The sequence below is a fragment of the Oxyura jamaicensis genome, chromosome 4 (assembly GCF_011077185.1).
Source record: "Oxyura jamaicensis isolate SHBP4307 breed ruddy duck chromosome 4, BPBGC_Ojam_1.0, whole genome shotgun sequence".
Taxonomy (NCBI): domain Eukaryota; kingdom Metazoa; phylum Chordata; class Aves; order Anseriformes; family Anatidae; genus Oxyura; species Oxyura jamaicensis.
In genome coordinates this window covers 7,931,809-7,946,703 of record NC_048896.1, presented here as the reverse complement: position 1 = coordinate 7,946,703, position 14,895 = coordinate 7,931,809, and the positions used below count along the sequence as shown (strand labels likewise).

At 46.6% G+C, this 14,895-nt stretch overlaps 1 protein-coding gene across 2 annotated transcripts in view; it reads right to left on the bottom strand.

The window, feature by feature from the left end:
• Positions 1–14,889, bottom strand: part of GPC3 (glypican 3) — a 145,465-nt gene extending 130,576 nt beyond the window's left edge. For both annotated transcript variants that reach the window (XM_035325485.1, XM_035325486.1), the window contains exons 1-2: positions 14,597–14,889; positions 6,569–6,730 (exon numbers count right to left, since the gene is read on the bottom strand). In XM_035325485.1, coding sequence (XP_035181376.1) covers positions 6,569–6,730; positions 14,597–14,762 — 328 coding nt within the window. In that variant the 5' untranslated portion in view covers positions 14,763–14,889. The remainder of the gene's footprint in view (positions 1–6,568; positions 6,731–14,596) is intronic.
• Between the last annotated feature and the right edge of the window lie 6 nt (positions 14,890–14,895).

The following is a 14,895-nucleotide window of genomic DNA, read 5'->3' as shown; positions in this document are numbered from 1 at the left end:
TGTGCGCCAATGCCATGGTGGCATTTAGCTCCAGATAGCAAGAGGAAAAAAAAAAAAAAAAAGGCAAAAACAAGCATCTCTCAAAATCTCCTTTTCCGGTACTGTGTGCTGTCATGCAATACTTCCAAACCCATGGTTTATGCGGCTCAGGAGGGCAGTTTCATGCCCTAACTCCTGGATGATGGATTTTACAATTTGTTAAAGAAACTCATCAATCCTCAGCAGTCATTTTTAATGCCCAGAGCCTCCACAAACTTCTGCATTTTGCTGATCTCCTAATTTCAAATCATTTGAAACTGCTGTTACTATTACTGCTCTGCTCCTAAAGCTAAGCATTATAGCACACTTCAGACTTCTAGCTTCGTATGCTAGTGTAATAAACAGATTAACTGTGATTTATGAACAATAAGTTCTGGTTATTTGAAAGGAAACATTATCTTCATAGACCAACACTGACAACTGGAGATCTCATTATGCAGACAGCTCTTTCCTCTTTCCACCTACCTGCAATCATCAGTTTAGAACACTTATCAGCCAGGGAAACATATCACCATAGTTTTCCACTACAAACTCTGGGCTTCCAAAGCATCTGGCAGGAACCGCTGCCAATGGCACAATATTGTCCTGAACTGACGCAGTGAGACTATTCCTATTTTGAATAAACGTTAACAAATGTATTTTTTTAAACACTGAACAACAAATCAAGAGATTTTTCAAAGAGTAGAAACGCTACAGTGGAGATGCAAAGCAGGATGCAGAGACTTCAGTTTGCAGAGGATTGAAAAGGAACAGGAATTATCATGTGGTACAGAGATCTGTTTGTAATGCTTATTGACTCCAAGTCCAATTATAGTTTTAATATTCTCTCACAAAGATGCATTCAAGTCCACTCTAAAATGTCAGCTTACTGTTTTACAGGCCCACAAGCAAAAGTTAGCATTTTCACAGACACTTTTCACAACACACCTGCAGCTATTGAGCTGACCACCCACTAACATCACATTTGACTATGAATCTTTTTTACTTTTGTTAAACCATTCCAAATAAGACAAAAGCTCTGCTCAGCAGCAGTGGTACCAGTGGACCTTTCCAGGCGATTAACGTGCCATAACTCCCACCACACAGCCGGTCTCTTCTCACCTAATTGATGCTGCACACATCCTGGATTTACAAGTACAAGGCATAATTAGTAAAGATAAAAGTTGTTATATACTTAAACCTCTTTAATAGAATAAAAGAAATCTCAACTCCCTCACCTTGACTCTAAAGTAGTAACAGCAGCTTGTGAAAAATGAAAAGCCTTGAAGGATTCGGAATAAGAAACTTGGAGAGACAATCGCTGATCTTTTATCTTCCAGACTTCAAGCAGAATCAAGTTCTTCAAAGAAAACCCAATAAAGCCCAGACATTTTCATCATAACAAAATAAATAATTCAGTCATACTTTAGAAAACTCCGACATTAGGATTGGCTATTTGATATATTTGTGGTTTAGGTGCCTCTAAACTGATTAAAGATAACCTGATAGAAGCTTGCAATGTCAGAATTGCCTTCATTCCTGACAGATATGAATGGACAGTGTAAATAACTATAAATAACCAAAATGGCTGCATTTATGCCTAATGGAGGATTTACAGCCTTCAGAGCTGCCTGGTAGGACTAAGAATTACAGCTCTGCCTTTATCCTCCTGCAGCACAAGAGGGGAGATGAATCGAAGTCCTCCTCACACCAGCTGCTCTGCCAGAACCACTGAGGGCTCTGCTCCAGAGTAGAAAAAAAAAAAAAAAAAAGATTCTCCTATGAATAAGAGAAGACCATACAAATACAGGAAGGTTTACCCATACTGATTTGAGCGGTCTTCCTAGAAACTACTCTGCAACGGGCATCCCAAAAGCCCCTCAAATCTCCGTAGCCCCTGCAAGCTCTCCTTGGTATCCAACAAAGCTCTGTTTGGATTCCAGTTCCCATTTTCAGAGGGTTACATACCATCATCTTTGATAGGGAACAGAGAAAGTCTTAAGACTGCAATCTTTCATCAAGGGGGATTCAGCCACAGCATCCTGGCCAATTTCCAGCCCAGGTAATCACACCCCCACGATCCCAGGTGCCTCACACTGCCCCAGCAGCTCTGCAGCCCCACGGCACAGAGCTGGGAGCTGCCACATGCTGCCCCACAGGAGCTACTTCAGAAGGGGGTGGAAGCAAGCCCTGCACCCACACAAGCAGCGGGGAAGCGAGTTTCAGAGTCAGAAACAGGCATGTGGGGTATGCCAGGATTTACACCACCGCTACCCTGCTGGCTCCAGCAACCTCACGTTCACTGTAAGGAGATGGCAGAGCAGGCACCAACATGCTCTGACAACCCAGAGTTTGCACCATGCAGACAGGCCGCTCCGGTATTTGACTAGCACCGACAGAAAAGGCTGCAGAAGGACAACATGAGATCCTGCTGGTAGCTTATTTAAGCAATCATTTAAAATAATGAAAGCAACGTTCCCCATGAGCACACTGCATTACTCCCACAGAAGCAGTCCCTAGAAATAGGAGCGCTAACTGCTGTGTGTCACGCTTACTGGATGGGGAAGATTACCAGCAAGTCCTACACAAAGCAAGGGGTGCAGATGCTCCTCTTCCCTAGGGAGTCCTTCTGTGCTTAATAGTGCTGCATTCTTTACCTTCTTTGAAGAGTACTTTTTCCCCTTGGACAATGAGCTAGGAGGAGTGTATGACGAATGCCGCATTTGAGCAGCTAATACAGCTTTAATTTTCTGTTAACTATAGTGCACTAGTGTCAAGATGCAGGATGAGAATTCAAGTGACCACTCAAAAGAAAATTCCCAAACTTAGGTCAGTAGTATTTAGGGCTTTTTTGTCATTTTAATCATAAAACGGTGGCAGAGCCATAAATCCCTCCTCACCAAAAAGCCAAGATATAAAGTCAGAGGATGCGGGAGAAAATAATATTGTGGCACAGCTCTCACTGTTTGCTACAGCAAGTTTGTAGCATCGACTCCCTAATTAGTCAGGATGAGAACCCCAGAGCAACACTAAATGTCACTTTCGGGAAGTGATAAGAGCAAGTTCTGAGCTGATGCAGTTCAGCTGTAGCTGCCATCAGCTGAGACCCTGAGCTGGAAAGCATGCACACATGCAAAGAGCAGCATGGTTACTCTGCATGAAGGCAAGAAAAAAACCTGCCCACAGAGAAATCCTGGAGTAAGATTTAACTGCAGTCAAGGCAGCTACAATCAATTTTAACACCGTCAAACTCAGCAAGTTTCCAAAGGATTAAATCACTACGTAAATCATTTTCATAATTTTAAAAAATGCCTGTAAGATAAGACCAAGTGCTAATTGTACCATTTAAATTTAGCGAAGGAATCGTTTTTTGTTGGGATTTTTTCCTTCCTAACTGCAATAAAGAGGAAGCCCAAGGGTCTAAAAATAATAATCTAATAAACTTTGCTAAGTGAACATTGTAACAGATAGGCCTGGATGAGATTTTCAGTAAATGCCAGACAATTTCCCTTGATCTTTATCAACAGAGATGCAGCTCTAGCTCCAGCAGGAAGAAATTAAATTTAGTGCAAAATAATAACATCTGGGTGAGATTTTGTTTGTCAGACTACCAGTCCCTTTAGATACAAGGCTAAAAATATTAAAATGAACTCTGAAGGGTTTTACGTTTGTGTTTTTAATATGAGTGGCTGGGATAGGTTTCCATACCAACATATTACTCTGCTCTAGGTAGCGGTGCAATTGCCTATCCTCAGTGCAGGACAATACCCCGCAGACGCTGGGGGTCCGACGCTCCACAGGACACGCCAAGAGCTTTCTGCCCGCCAGAGCACAGCCAGGAGAGGTGGCACGGCTTTGAGCTATCCCATTCTTTGGGATGCATCCCCAATCCTGAAGTCACAGGACATGCACAGGTCTGTCCCAAATGTCAAGCAGAGCCACCACCTGGGAGCGAGACGCACAGGAGATGCTTGAGGGCCCCAGGGGCTCACAAATGCCTCTTTCCTGATTGCTCCAGCATCCCCCCCATTGCAGAAAACAGTTCTGCACAGTCCAAGACATCATGCAACCCCTGCTGGGCAAGTACAAAAGGACGTTTTCTAACCTGCAACCAGGCGTTCTTGACACCCACCTTGGCAAAGGGGGAGAAAGCAAAGAGCACATGGGCAGAAGTCTCCTGTCACCTCCTACCGCATTGCCAGGTCCCTTAGCAATGTCCTAAGACCCATCCCATGCCATGAGCAGTGCCAAGAAACATGAAATCTGACTGCCATACATTGGGTCCAGAATATTCTAAAGCTGAAACCGCCTCTGGCACAGCTGTCAAAGTACAAACAAGCAGCAAAAGATTCACCTATAAAACAAGAAAGCATTCTATAGACTTCAAGCCTCTACATTTAAAAGACAAAATTACTCAATTGTAAGAGCCTAATGAAACGTCCCTTTCCAAATCCAAAACATTTGGTATGATGTGATTGAAGTGAGCACAAGGGCTACAGTTAAAAATTCTTCTTCCACAATGGAATTGCAAAATGTATTTTTATTAGCCATGATCTTCTTGTTAGCAGAAGCAGTCAGAAATTCTTCAATTAAATGCTTTTCCCCAGCCCCACCAAGAAGAATGGCAATTCAGCAAAACAAGGCTTTTCAGATTAACATCAGCTCCAAAGCCCCTGCACAGGGACAGGGCTTTCATGGCCAGGAATCACAGTAAATAATAACAAAAGTCAGAGCAAGGGATTCAACTCTCTTAAAAAGAAGCAGAAAGTTCAGAGCAACAGCATAACCTATATAGCACAGAGTATCATTCTTATACACCATAAAAGCCTCAAAAATTGCAATGTATGTCAAATGGTAGGGGAGGAGGTAGAAGCTTTCTATTCCAGACAACTTCCTCCCTATTTCTGAAACTAGTCTACATTTCCAGTGCCTAGGAAACCAATCTCTCATTAGTTTTACCCCATTCTGTTTAGCAGAATTGAAATTTAATAGTCACTGCATTAGGAAGAACTGAAAAAAAATGCTGTTACCTCCTCAGCAATTTTTTTCATCTTATGTTGAAAGAAACACAACACAACAGACTGCACCAGTCAGTCGTGGACCAGAACAGAGCTTTGCCATGATCCCACAGACTTCAGCAGGCTTTGGGTCTTGCTGTTAGTGAGGTATGAATAAAAATAAGTCAGACTATCCTACAAAATATCAGCATGAAGGAAAAAACACTTGATTGCTTGTGCCTTTTTTTTTTTTTAAATATAGGCAAAAATGCTATTAATATAGAGTGATGGAATCCCAATAGGAGAGCACTCAGCAAACAAGCAATCATTTTACTGCACATTAACCATGGGTGGAATAAGTTTTGCTTGCGTAAAGGCCATAAAAATGATTACAGATTTAAGTAATACAAACTGGCATGTAGCCTGAATAGAAAATATTTCTTAAAGGTCGGTTTTGCTAAAAAGACAATACATCACCTAATTGTTAGAAGAGAGGTGCTACTATATAACATGGCATGAGGTTACCAAGTGCTTAAACAGCCAATGTCAAACACAACAAACCACACTTGTGACCATGGCAATCTCTTCCCCTTCACATGAAATAACCAATTTTTGTTTTGTGGCAGAGACCAATTGAAAAATACACAAAGCTTAGATGCTTACCAGGCATTACACTGGGGTTACACCCAGATGACATTACTGCAGCATGGTAGAATCTGCAACTGCCAGAATCCCACAAGATGGTACTTGTGCAGATTGTTTAATTCTTGTAGAAGTGTGTTTCCATTTATTAAGTTTGCACATGAAGTAGCTTGGTCTTTAGTATTACACTTGCTGTTTCAACTACGGGAATATTCAGGACAAGCTCTGTAGAGCTGCCATACACCAAAACAGGTGTATTATTTATCGATAAAGGCAAGCTCTTTCACATGCAGCAAAGCCTATGCCACAGCTTTGTCTTTTCAGAGGGGAAGAGGGTGGGTATACCCACACAGGACAGTCTGCCACTGCCCTCCTAGAGCAGCCCCTAGCAGAGAGAGAACCCAAACACCCCTCTCATGGTGAAAGTGCTCCAAACCCACACTTTGAGTGCTTTTACCTCTGCCTGGAGGATGTGGTTAAGGATACAGGACAGAGGAAACAGGCAGCATGCACAAACCTTGGGAAGGTGGAAGAGGAGCATAGGACATGCTCCCAGTAAGTCAGTGGACTATAACCAAGAGCAAAGGTTTTCACAGGTGGTAGCTGTGGCTCTGGGCTAGTGCTCAGCCACATGCCTGGGGATCCAAGCAGGCACAGGCAAGAAGGACACTGGAACAAACCTCAGGCAGCACATAACCAAAACACAAATCTGTCTTTTCTTATAAGATGAGAAAGGACAATCATTCCTGAAGATGAGAAAGAGGTTTTGTTTGTTTTTTTAAACATACAAGTCTACATAATATATATACAAAAAATAAAAATGAAGGGAAGACTTTCAGCCACTTGGGCTTCTGATTGCCAAGTGGAAGAGGAGCAGAACTGCCTTCTCCTTCTGCATGCCCAGCACTCACCTTGGAAGATGGCAGCATTCTGGATGACAAGGAATTTCAGCTCCATGCTGGCAGACTGCAGGAGCTGCTCCATGTTCAGACGGGCTGCTGCCTGGTACTTCTCTTCCATCTTCCTTGAGCAGCATGTGAAGCCCTTTGGGATACATACTTGCAGATCTGATCCTAGAGACAAAAACAGGAGTAGAAAACTTGTATGAGGAGGTAGAATTGCTGCAAGCATAATGGAAGCCTACTCCATGCATTGGTATCATTGCAATTACTGTTTGGGCAAATTTATGACATTTCTGGAATTTGTCCCGAGCAAGCAGCTCAGCCAAAGGAGAGGACTGAGAAGGGAGAGCCAGGATTGCTGAGCAATAGCCCCCGAGAGCTTGTTACACATGCATGCCAACGCAATGCTTGCTTTAGCTCCCATGCACTCCATCCACAGATGTGCTGGTGCTGAGCCGAGCGATACAGAGCATCACCCTGCCACCTCCCATGTGCCTGGTAGTGCATTGGTAAGGGGCTGCAGGCAGCCAAAAGAGATGGTGTGGTAGATGGAAAAAGGGACCAGGGTTTGAAGCTGTGGATTACAATGAACAGAGCAACACGTATAGCCCAACATACAGACTATGCTTGTAATTTGCACAGAGACTTTAACAACTAGCTTTAGACAAGTAACTGTATTATTTCCCTGTGATCTCAATCATTTTGCATGCACAGCACTACTAGTAACAATAGGGAGCCACAAGAACAATGATTTGCTTTGCTTTTTTTAGTACAGACTTTTAAGGTGTATGCAGCTGAGTCCTCTCTCCAGTTTCCCCGTCCAATCCTTCCTCCACTGCGAAAGGCAAAGCCCAAGGCTCACCGCTTCACTTTTCCCAGTCCCAGTGCAGAGGGACAGACCCCGAGGCACACGCTGAGCCCTGCAACAGGCAGATGTGCAACTGCACGGCCATATGGGCAGCTCCTCTGCCCAGCAACCAGCACTGAACAAGAGCAAGAGGACCTTTGCTTGCTCTTGCATCTCAAGCTGTGCTTCAAAGCACTGGTCAGCAGTGTTAACCCTTGGTTTTTGACATTCCCAAAAGCCTTCCCAAAGCTGTAACTCCTGGAAGTAGGAAGAAAGATTAGCTTACATTTCAAGAAGAGTTGCTGCTTAATAGGTCATAAATAACATCTAGGGAAAAAAAAAAAAAAAAAAAAAAACATCCTTTTGGTTCAGACACCAAGAGAAGGTGAAGCAGGTGAGCTGTAAGAACAGCGACAAAAAGTAATGTTCTCAATCAACTTTCAGTAGTAAACTGTGGTCCTGCAAACACAAACAGGGCAGCAAGCACATATCAGAGCAAATCGCCCTCATTGTGCAAAACACATTTAATTTGATGATGCTATTATAAAGCCAGACAGTAAGCAACAACACCATTAAAACACCAAGACACAACTATCTAGGGCCAGATAGCAGCAAGAACCTTTCATTTCACAGTCATTGCCACCTAAATTGTAGCATGCTCCAGGCATATCAGAGCAGCTCCCCATTAGGCTCAGCACTGCCCAAAAATGGGATTAGGAAACCATCCCCAAACCAAGTGACAGACAGCCTAGATGGGGCTGAATGCTCCATGCACGCCTCAGCTCCTTCTCTGTCCTCCCCATCGCTACAGACTTTCTTCCTTAACAGAAGGCAGTTGAGCAAGTTCAGCAATTTACGTCTTTGCTCTGGGAGGATTATGCATCCTTCCAGGTTTCCTTCTCCTTCCTACCTTAAGAGTCTTTTACCACATTCTCTCTAATTACTACAAAGTGTCAAAAGTCACATTTCTAAGTGTACTTTAGAAGAACAGGATTAATATTAATGTCAGTTCAATCGTGTACCTCCTGAAGAAGAGTCATGCACAGTGCTAAGGGGAAAACAGCTGTCAGGGCTCACAGCAGAAACCCTCCTCCCCCTAGCCCCCTTTCCTCCCTGTAACACAGTCTAGTTGGGGAGAGGAAAAAAAAAAAAAAGGAAAAAACACACAAAACTCTTCACCTGGAACACGCATTTCACATGTGGAAAGGAGCTTACAAGGACCAGCACAAGTCCTGCAGCTGCCGCAAAACAGCGCATGGCCAAGGGGCAGAAGGATGCTGTAACCACACTGGGAGCCTCAACACCATCCCTACCGCTGCCTCAGTTTCCCCTTCCGCAGAATGGGGCACACAGCATGAATTTCTTGATAAAGCCCTTGCACAGAGACAGTGCTGCAGACATCCTGAGAGCAAGTCTCATCGGTTCGAGCTAACCTGCTCAAAAGGAGCATGGTGACAGGTATTTCCCACACTGAAAAAAAATAACAGAGCCCATAAAATCATGTGGCAGCAAGACACCGCATAAATGAAAGTGGTTATACAACAGCAAGTTAAAGAGGTATTTTAAAAACCAAATCTGAGTTAATTTACACCGCAAAAAGGCTTAGCACGGTTCCTTTAACACTACAATACAGTCATGAATTTCTTGTTAATACAAAGCTTATTTCCTCCTACATTTATTATATTAGGACACATTTCAAATTTTTTTAAAAAAAGCTTTCCATGATTAATGGAAATACCAATATAGAAAATCAGAGTTGGCAATTAAGAGATCTGTGCAAGCGAGAGCCAGGGATAGGAAGCAGCAAGGTCACCTACTCATCTCCCATCCTTCTTTTTAGCAATTAAGCCAATTTCTCCCCTTAAATGGATTTTTATTTTTGTGAAGTAAGTAAAAAGACACATGCTGTAGCAGAGCAATCATGGAGGAGGAGGAAAGAGCCCAGGAATTAACTCTGACAGCTTAAAACGTTTTACAGAGATAGCCAACTAACACCAATGACCAGAAACGTCACAGTAAAAGCAACGGGTCAATACAGGCAGGACAGGCTCTTATTAGCCACGAGGGACAAGGTCCCTTTTGGTGCAAAGCACGGCTACAGAAGGCCCAAGAAGAAGGCCAGGCTCCATCTACCACCTGTTCCTGTACACGGCTTTCCCAGACACCGAGCAGACCAACAGCCCCATTTTTAAGTCCCAGCGGTAAGGATGGGAACCTCTGATGCCCAGGAGCCACCAGCACAGCCTCTGACCCCAGCTGAGACATCAGTGGAATGGGAACGGTGCTTTTTGACCCCAGGTAAGCTTGGGTTTCATTCACGCTGCTGCTTGGAGGAGACTTTTCTGCCCTTGTGCTGCTGCACCACCCAAGAGCCCCAGGCCCCACATCCCACCCGCTGGAGCTGAGAGACCCCGCATGCTCCTGAAACAGCACTGGGGCCCACGCGGAGCCTCTGACACCTGGAAGCTTACTGCAAGCTCGAGAATCAGACTCTGGGATGAATTAAACTGCCCCACGTTTCTGGCTCCATAAAGGCGATGGAAAAGATCCTGCGAGTCATCAAATCCTACCCCTGCCTCGCAATCCGCCCCCTCCAGCACTTTATCTAACTCAAACACCTCCCGTGATAGCTCTGACTTGCGATAGCTAAGCTCATTCCACTGCTTAATGGCCCTTACTGTTAAGATTGTTTTTATCTCCCAACCTACACACACCCCTTTTTCTTTAAGTTTCAAGCCATTACACCTTGTAATTCCAGACTCAGCCCTTGCAAATGACCTCCTCTGTTTGCTATAGATCATTACAATTTCATTTTTGGAAAGAAAACGCCTCAACAACTTACTCCAACACTTAACAAATTGCATTTGGACGCCCACGTACCAGTCTTCGCAAGCCCAGTGACACTGAGGCAACGCTACGCCCAGGAGCCCAAGCCCCTGAAATACAGCTGCCGTGGGCGAGAGGAGCAGGATGCGGCCCCTTCCACGGGCACCGCGCGGACACGAGGCACCGTTACAGCACCGTACCATTTATGCCATCTTGGGGAGCAGCAGTGTAAGTGCTCCGGTAATTTTGCATACGTTCCTAGCTGACAGAACTAATGTCTCCACCGTGGCAGTCATTTCGGGAGCACCCTGAATCTTCCCCCTCCGTTTGGGGTGGGGAGTTGTAGCCAAGGAATGGGTAGCGGTGAATTTCAGGCATTAAACTGCAGACCAAAGTCAAATTATTCCCACAGATAGGTGGTTAGTGCAGCAGAAGTGAAAAATAATTTCAGTGAATTACATGTCAGAAAAAGCACAGAGATCATCCACAGGCAGCTTCGAGCTCCTTAGCAAGGCTGAGGGATTGTATTTTGATCTTAAGCAGCCTGGGATAGCTCCAGCTCTGTCACCGGATACCAGCAGACAAGCCACGCACTTCCCTGGGGCACACGAGCCTACCGGATCCAACAGAAGCTTAAATCAGATCAACATTCCCACAAAACATACCCCAGGCATTGCCAAAATAAGAACATGTCCCTGGTTAACGTTACGTTACTGCAGGCTGCCCACGCGACAGGAGGGTGCTGCCGCTCATGTTCTGCGGGCTGGAAACATCGGAGGGCTTCGTCCCACCCCTTTGTTCACACTGCCCATAGGAAAGCTGCTGCTTTCTGCTAGCTTTCTTTCCCTGACTGTTTCACAGCCAGCAGCATGTTTTAACAGGTGAAAGTAGCGATTCAATCTTTAAATACAGTGGGTTTTCCCCCAGCTGTTTCAAGACCTTGTTAATTATTGTTAAAAACTTTCTTTTAAGTTATGCCACTTTGTAATCAAGCATCTGTCACTTGTTTTTAATGCTCACCATTGAGCAGGGAAGGAAATGTGGCTGTTCAGAAGCCAGGTTAAGTGCTGATCTTTTTAAAACCTAATTAAAGAGATATAAATTATAAAACAACCTTGCTCAATAAGTGATTAAAGTTGGAACAGTATGGGCACTACATGGGATATTTATTACTACTTGATTATCCTTGATCTTCTGCTCCATCTTGCCTTTCATGACTGGATTCTTTCTGAAGCCTTGCAAAGTTGGCCAGAAAAGTGCCACGCAAATATAACCGCTCTGTAACAGCGCATCATTTAAAAGAAGTTATAAAGAAAAGAGAGAGCTTTCGCCATGCAAGAGTTTCCTCCCAAGAGATGTAAAAACGTATCTACAACGCTCCTCAAAAACACGGCGTTAATTGGTGGATAGCCACTCACCATCCACATTTATTACAATCACAAGCACACATGCTACAGCCATTCCAAAGGCTCTGAAGAACACTATTCAGGATGTTATAATTAGCCCCTGGAAAAAATAATAATAATAATAATGATCTCACTATAAAATCACTGCCTGAGGAAGTTACTAAATTTTAGGGTTCTGCTCCTGCTCTCTTAACTATCAAGAGAGCAACTTGCAGGCCTGAAATAATTAGGAACAGAAAACTCAATTATCTAGTAAACTAAGATCTTAAACTACCATGCTAAGCTGAACAGAAAGGCTGCGTGGGGAGGAGGACCATTAGTCCCACTCCGGAAAAGCAGAATGGAGGAGTACAAAGGGAGGCAGCTCAGAAGCAAAGGTACGCTGCAGCCAACAGGGAGAGCTGGGATTTGTGTTTTTCAGATTGAAAAATACCTTGGCACAAAACAACTGCCAAAAAGAAGGAAAAAGAAAGAAGAAAGGGCTCTGCACACATAGCATGCATGGGACATTATCCTCTTAAGGGAGCAAGTAAGCCACTTGCACCAGTCTGGTTATCCAGTGTCATCAGGAACACAAAGCAATCTGAACAGCAAACACGAGAGAAACAGACCAGGAAAAATGAAAATTCAAGTTATTATTTCTACATGAGAAGTTATGCAGAAAAAAAAAAAAAAAAAAAAGGAAGAAAACAAAAACAGGCAGCGTAAGAAAAGAGAATTTAGCTATTATTGAGTGTGAACAGCCAAGGCAGCTACCCCAGCGCAGAACCACACGCTGGCTCATGGGCTGGCATTAAGTCTCAACTGCAGAAAAGCCTATAAAAAGCACTCTCCCGTCACCCTGCCTTCGCTGCCCTCCAGCACAAGACATCTCACGGAGCTTGAGCTGAGCTGCTGGCATGAAATACATCCTCCCACCCCTCCGAGGAGCCAGCCGCAGCTGACAGACATTGGTCCTGCTGCTCCCTGCCACCATGCAGGCGTGCCAAAGCGTGGTCCGGAGCTGCAAAAACCTGGACTGCTGGCTATGGTACCAGAGGAGACCAAGTCCCTGCTCGTTGCCTAATGCACGCCTCCAGCTAGCATTTCTCCCGCAGCATTAGTACCAGTCGTGAAACAGCACGACACTTCCCTTGCTTTTTCTTTCTTAAATTAGGAGTATGAAGCTGACACAGCTGGGCTCCCCTATGAGAGCACTGTGCTGACGTCCCCCCCAGCCCATACACCGCTGATCCAGTAAAATGAAGCCCTGTGACACTTCTCCTGCATGAGCTGCAACTCTGCAACCTTTCCTAGACTTACACCGTCAGCCACAACTGCTCATAATGCAATACACGGATACTAGAAGTCATGCTTTTCTGTTTGTGTTAAAAGATACAAATCCACAAATAAAATAAGTTGTTCAGATGCTCAGTTTGTCCAGGCTAATATGATCCATAGGCAGAGGTTCCCAGAATCAATTCCACAGTGATCTGTGACTGGGAACTCCAGAAGTTTTTTTAATTGACAGACGTATGAAAGAAATAAAGCACTAAACTGAAGCCTGGAAAATAGTTCTTGAGTGATGCTCCCCTATTAGTGAGATTTATGCAGCTGCTACTAGAAGTGAGTGCTCTGAAGTGTAATTACTACACAGAGTCATGCAAGACGGGCCAGACCCAAGGTATAAGCAAGCAGTCATTGCTTTAATTATGATCAAGTTTACGTACTTAAGCAAATGCAAAATCCACTTTCAATTTGAAATGTGGGAACTTTATCATCTTAACAAGCTGGAGGCATCCACTTGCAACACCCACCCTGCAAGGGGACACGGAACCAGCTACCCACGGGCTCTGTGACGAGGCAAGGGGGCTCCTTTCTCCTCCCAAAAACCAGGGAAGCAGCTGGGGCTCCTGGGGAGCCTGAGCCCTGCTGGAGAAGCAGGAGACCCACGCGAAGGCACAGCCCCAGCAACCCCGCGGCAAAGCCTGCAGCAACCCCGCGGGATCGTCCCCAGTGCCTCGCCCTGCAAAACCATGCTCGGGTTATCAAGGGATCAAAGCAGGCATTTCGCTGCTTCCACAGGAGCAGGGAAAAACACTTCTTTGATTACAGGCAACAGAAAGGGTCATTTTAATGAGGATAAGAAGAGCCCTATCCCCTCCCTGCAACCCTCATCTCGAGGTTATTTCCAGCGCTGCCTCCCTCCTTGCTGACCGAGGCACTGCAGGATGCAGACAGATGATGCGGGATGCTGCTCCTGCTCCCAAGGGAGAAGTAAGGAAAGCGTCCAAAACGTGGGAAGGGGGCACGAGGATAGAGGGACAAGGGTACCAAGAGTAACGTCTAAACCCTCCCTGCAGAGCCAGCAGCTGTAGGTAAGCCGAGGCATCGCCATGGAGGGCAGTGGCGCACCCCGCAGTGGCGCCCTGCACGTCGGGGCTGCGCGGCACCGACCGCAAGGATGCTCTTGCATGGCTAGGGAGAGTAGCTAGTGCTGGCGGTGATCCCACCGCACCTCCCCTGCCTCTTACCTCTTCCTTCGCACCCTCCGATCCCCAGCTCCTCAGGCAGGCACCCTCCGCTGCGCAGCGAGCCGAGCCCGGCAGCAATCCGGGCAGCTCCGCACCGCGACTATCGCGACCCTCCCGCCCCGTCCGCGCACCCTGCGGATGCTGACAGCCCCCGGTCACCAAAAACACTAGGAATCCAATAATTTCGCTCACATCTCCGAGCAGGAGCAAGGTACGGTTGCCAGCAGCCCCGCAGGTGAGGCAGGCGCGCAGCCAGCACCCGCACGGCGCCCGGGGGAGCTCAGCAGCGCGCTGGCGGCTCGCCCCCGAGGGGGCCCCGCGCAGCCCCCCGGCACGACCCGACCCGGGGTGGGAGGCAGCCCCAGGGCTGTACGACCCCGGGAAGGGCGCAGCGGGCAGCGCCGCTAGCCGAGCCGGGACGCCACGGGCAGCGGAGGGGCCTCACCTGGCACGGGGCTCTCGGGCACCCACTTGGCTCCGGGCTGCAGCACCTGGAAGGCGGCGCGCACCGGGCGACACGAGGCTTCCCCCGCCGCCCGCGCGACCCCCGGCGCACCGAGCAGCAGCACCAGCAGCAGCACGGGCAGCACCGCTCGGCCGCTGGCCGACATCGTCCCGGGGCTGGCAGGGGCTGGCAGGCGCTGCCGCACACGCCGCCCCGCCGGGACCGGGCTGCAGCGCGGCGGGGCAGCGCCGAGCGGAGCCCGGCCCCGCGCGCCTTCGCGCGGCGCCCCGCCAGCGCCA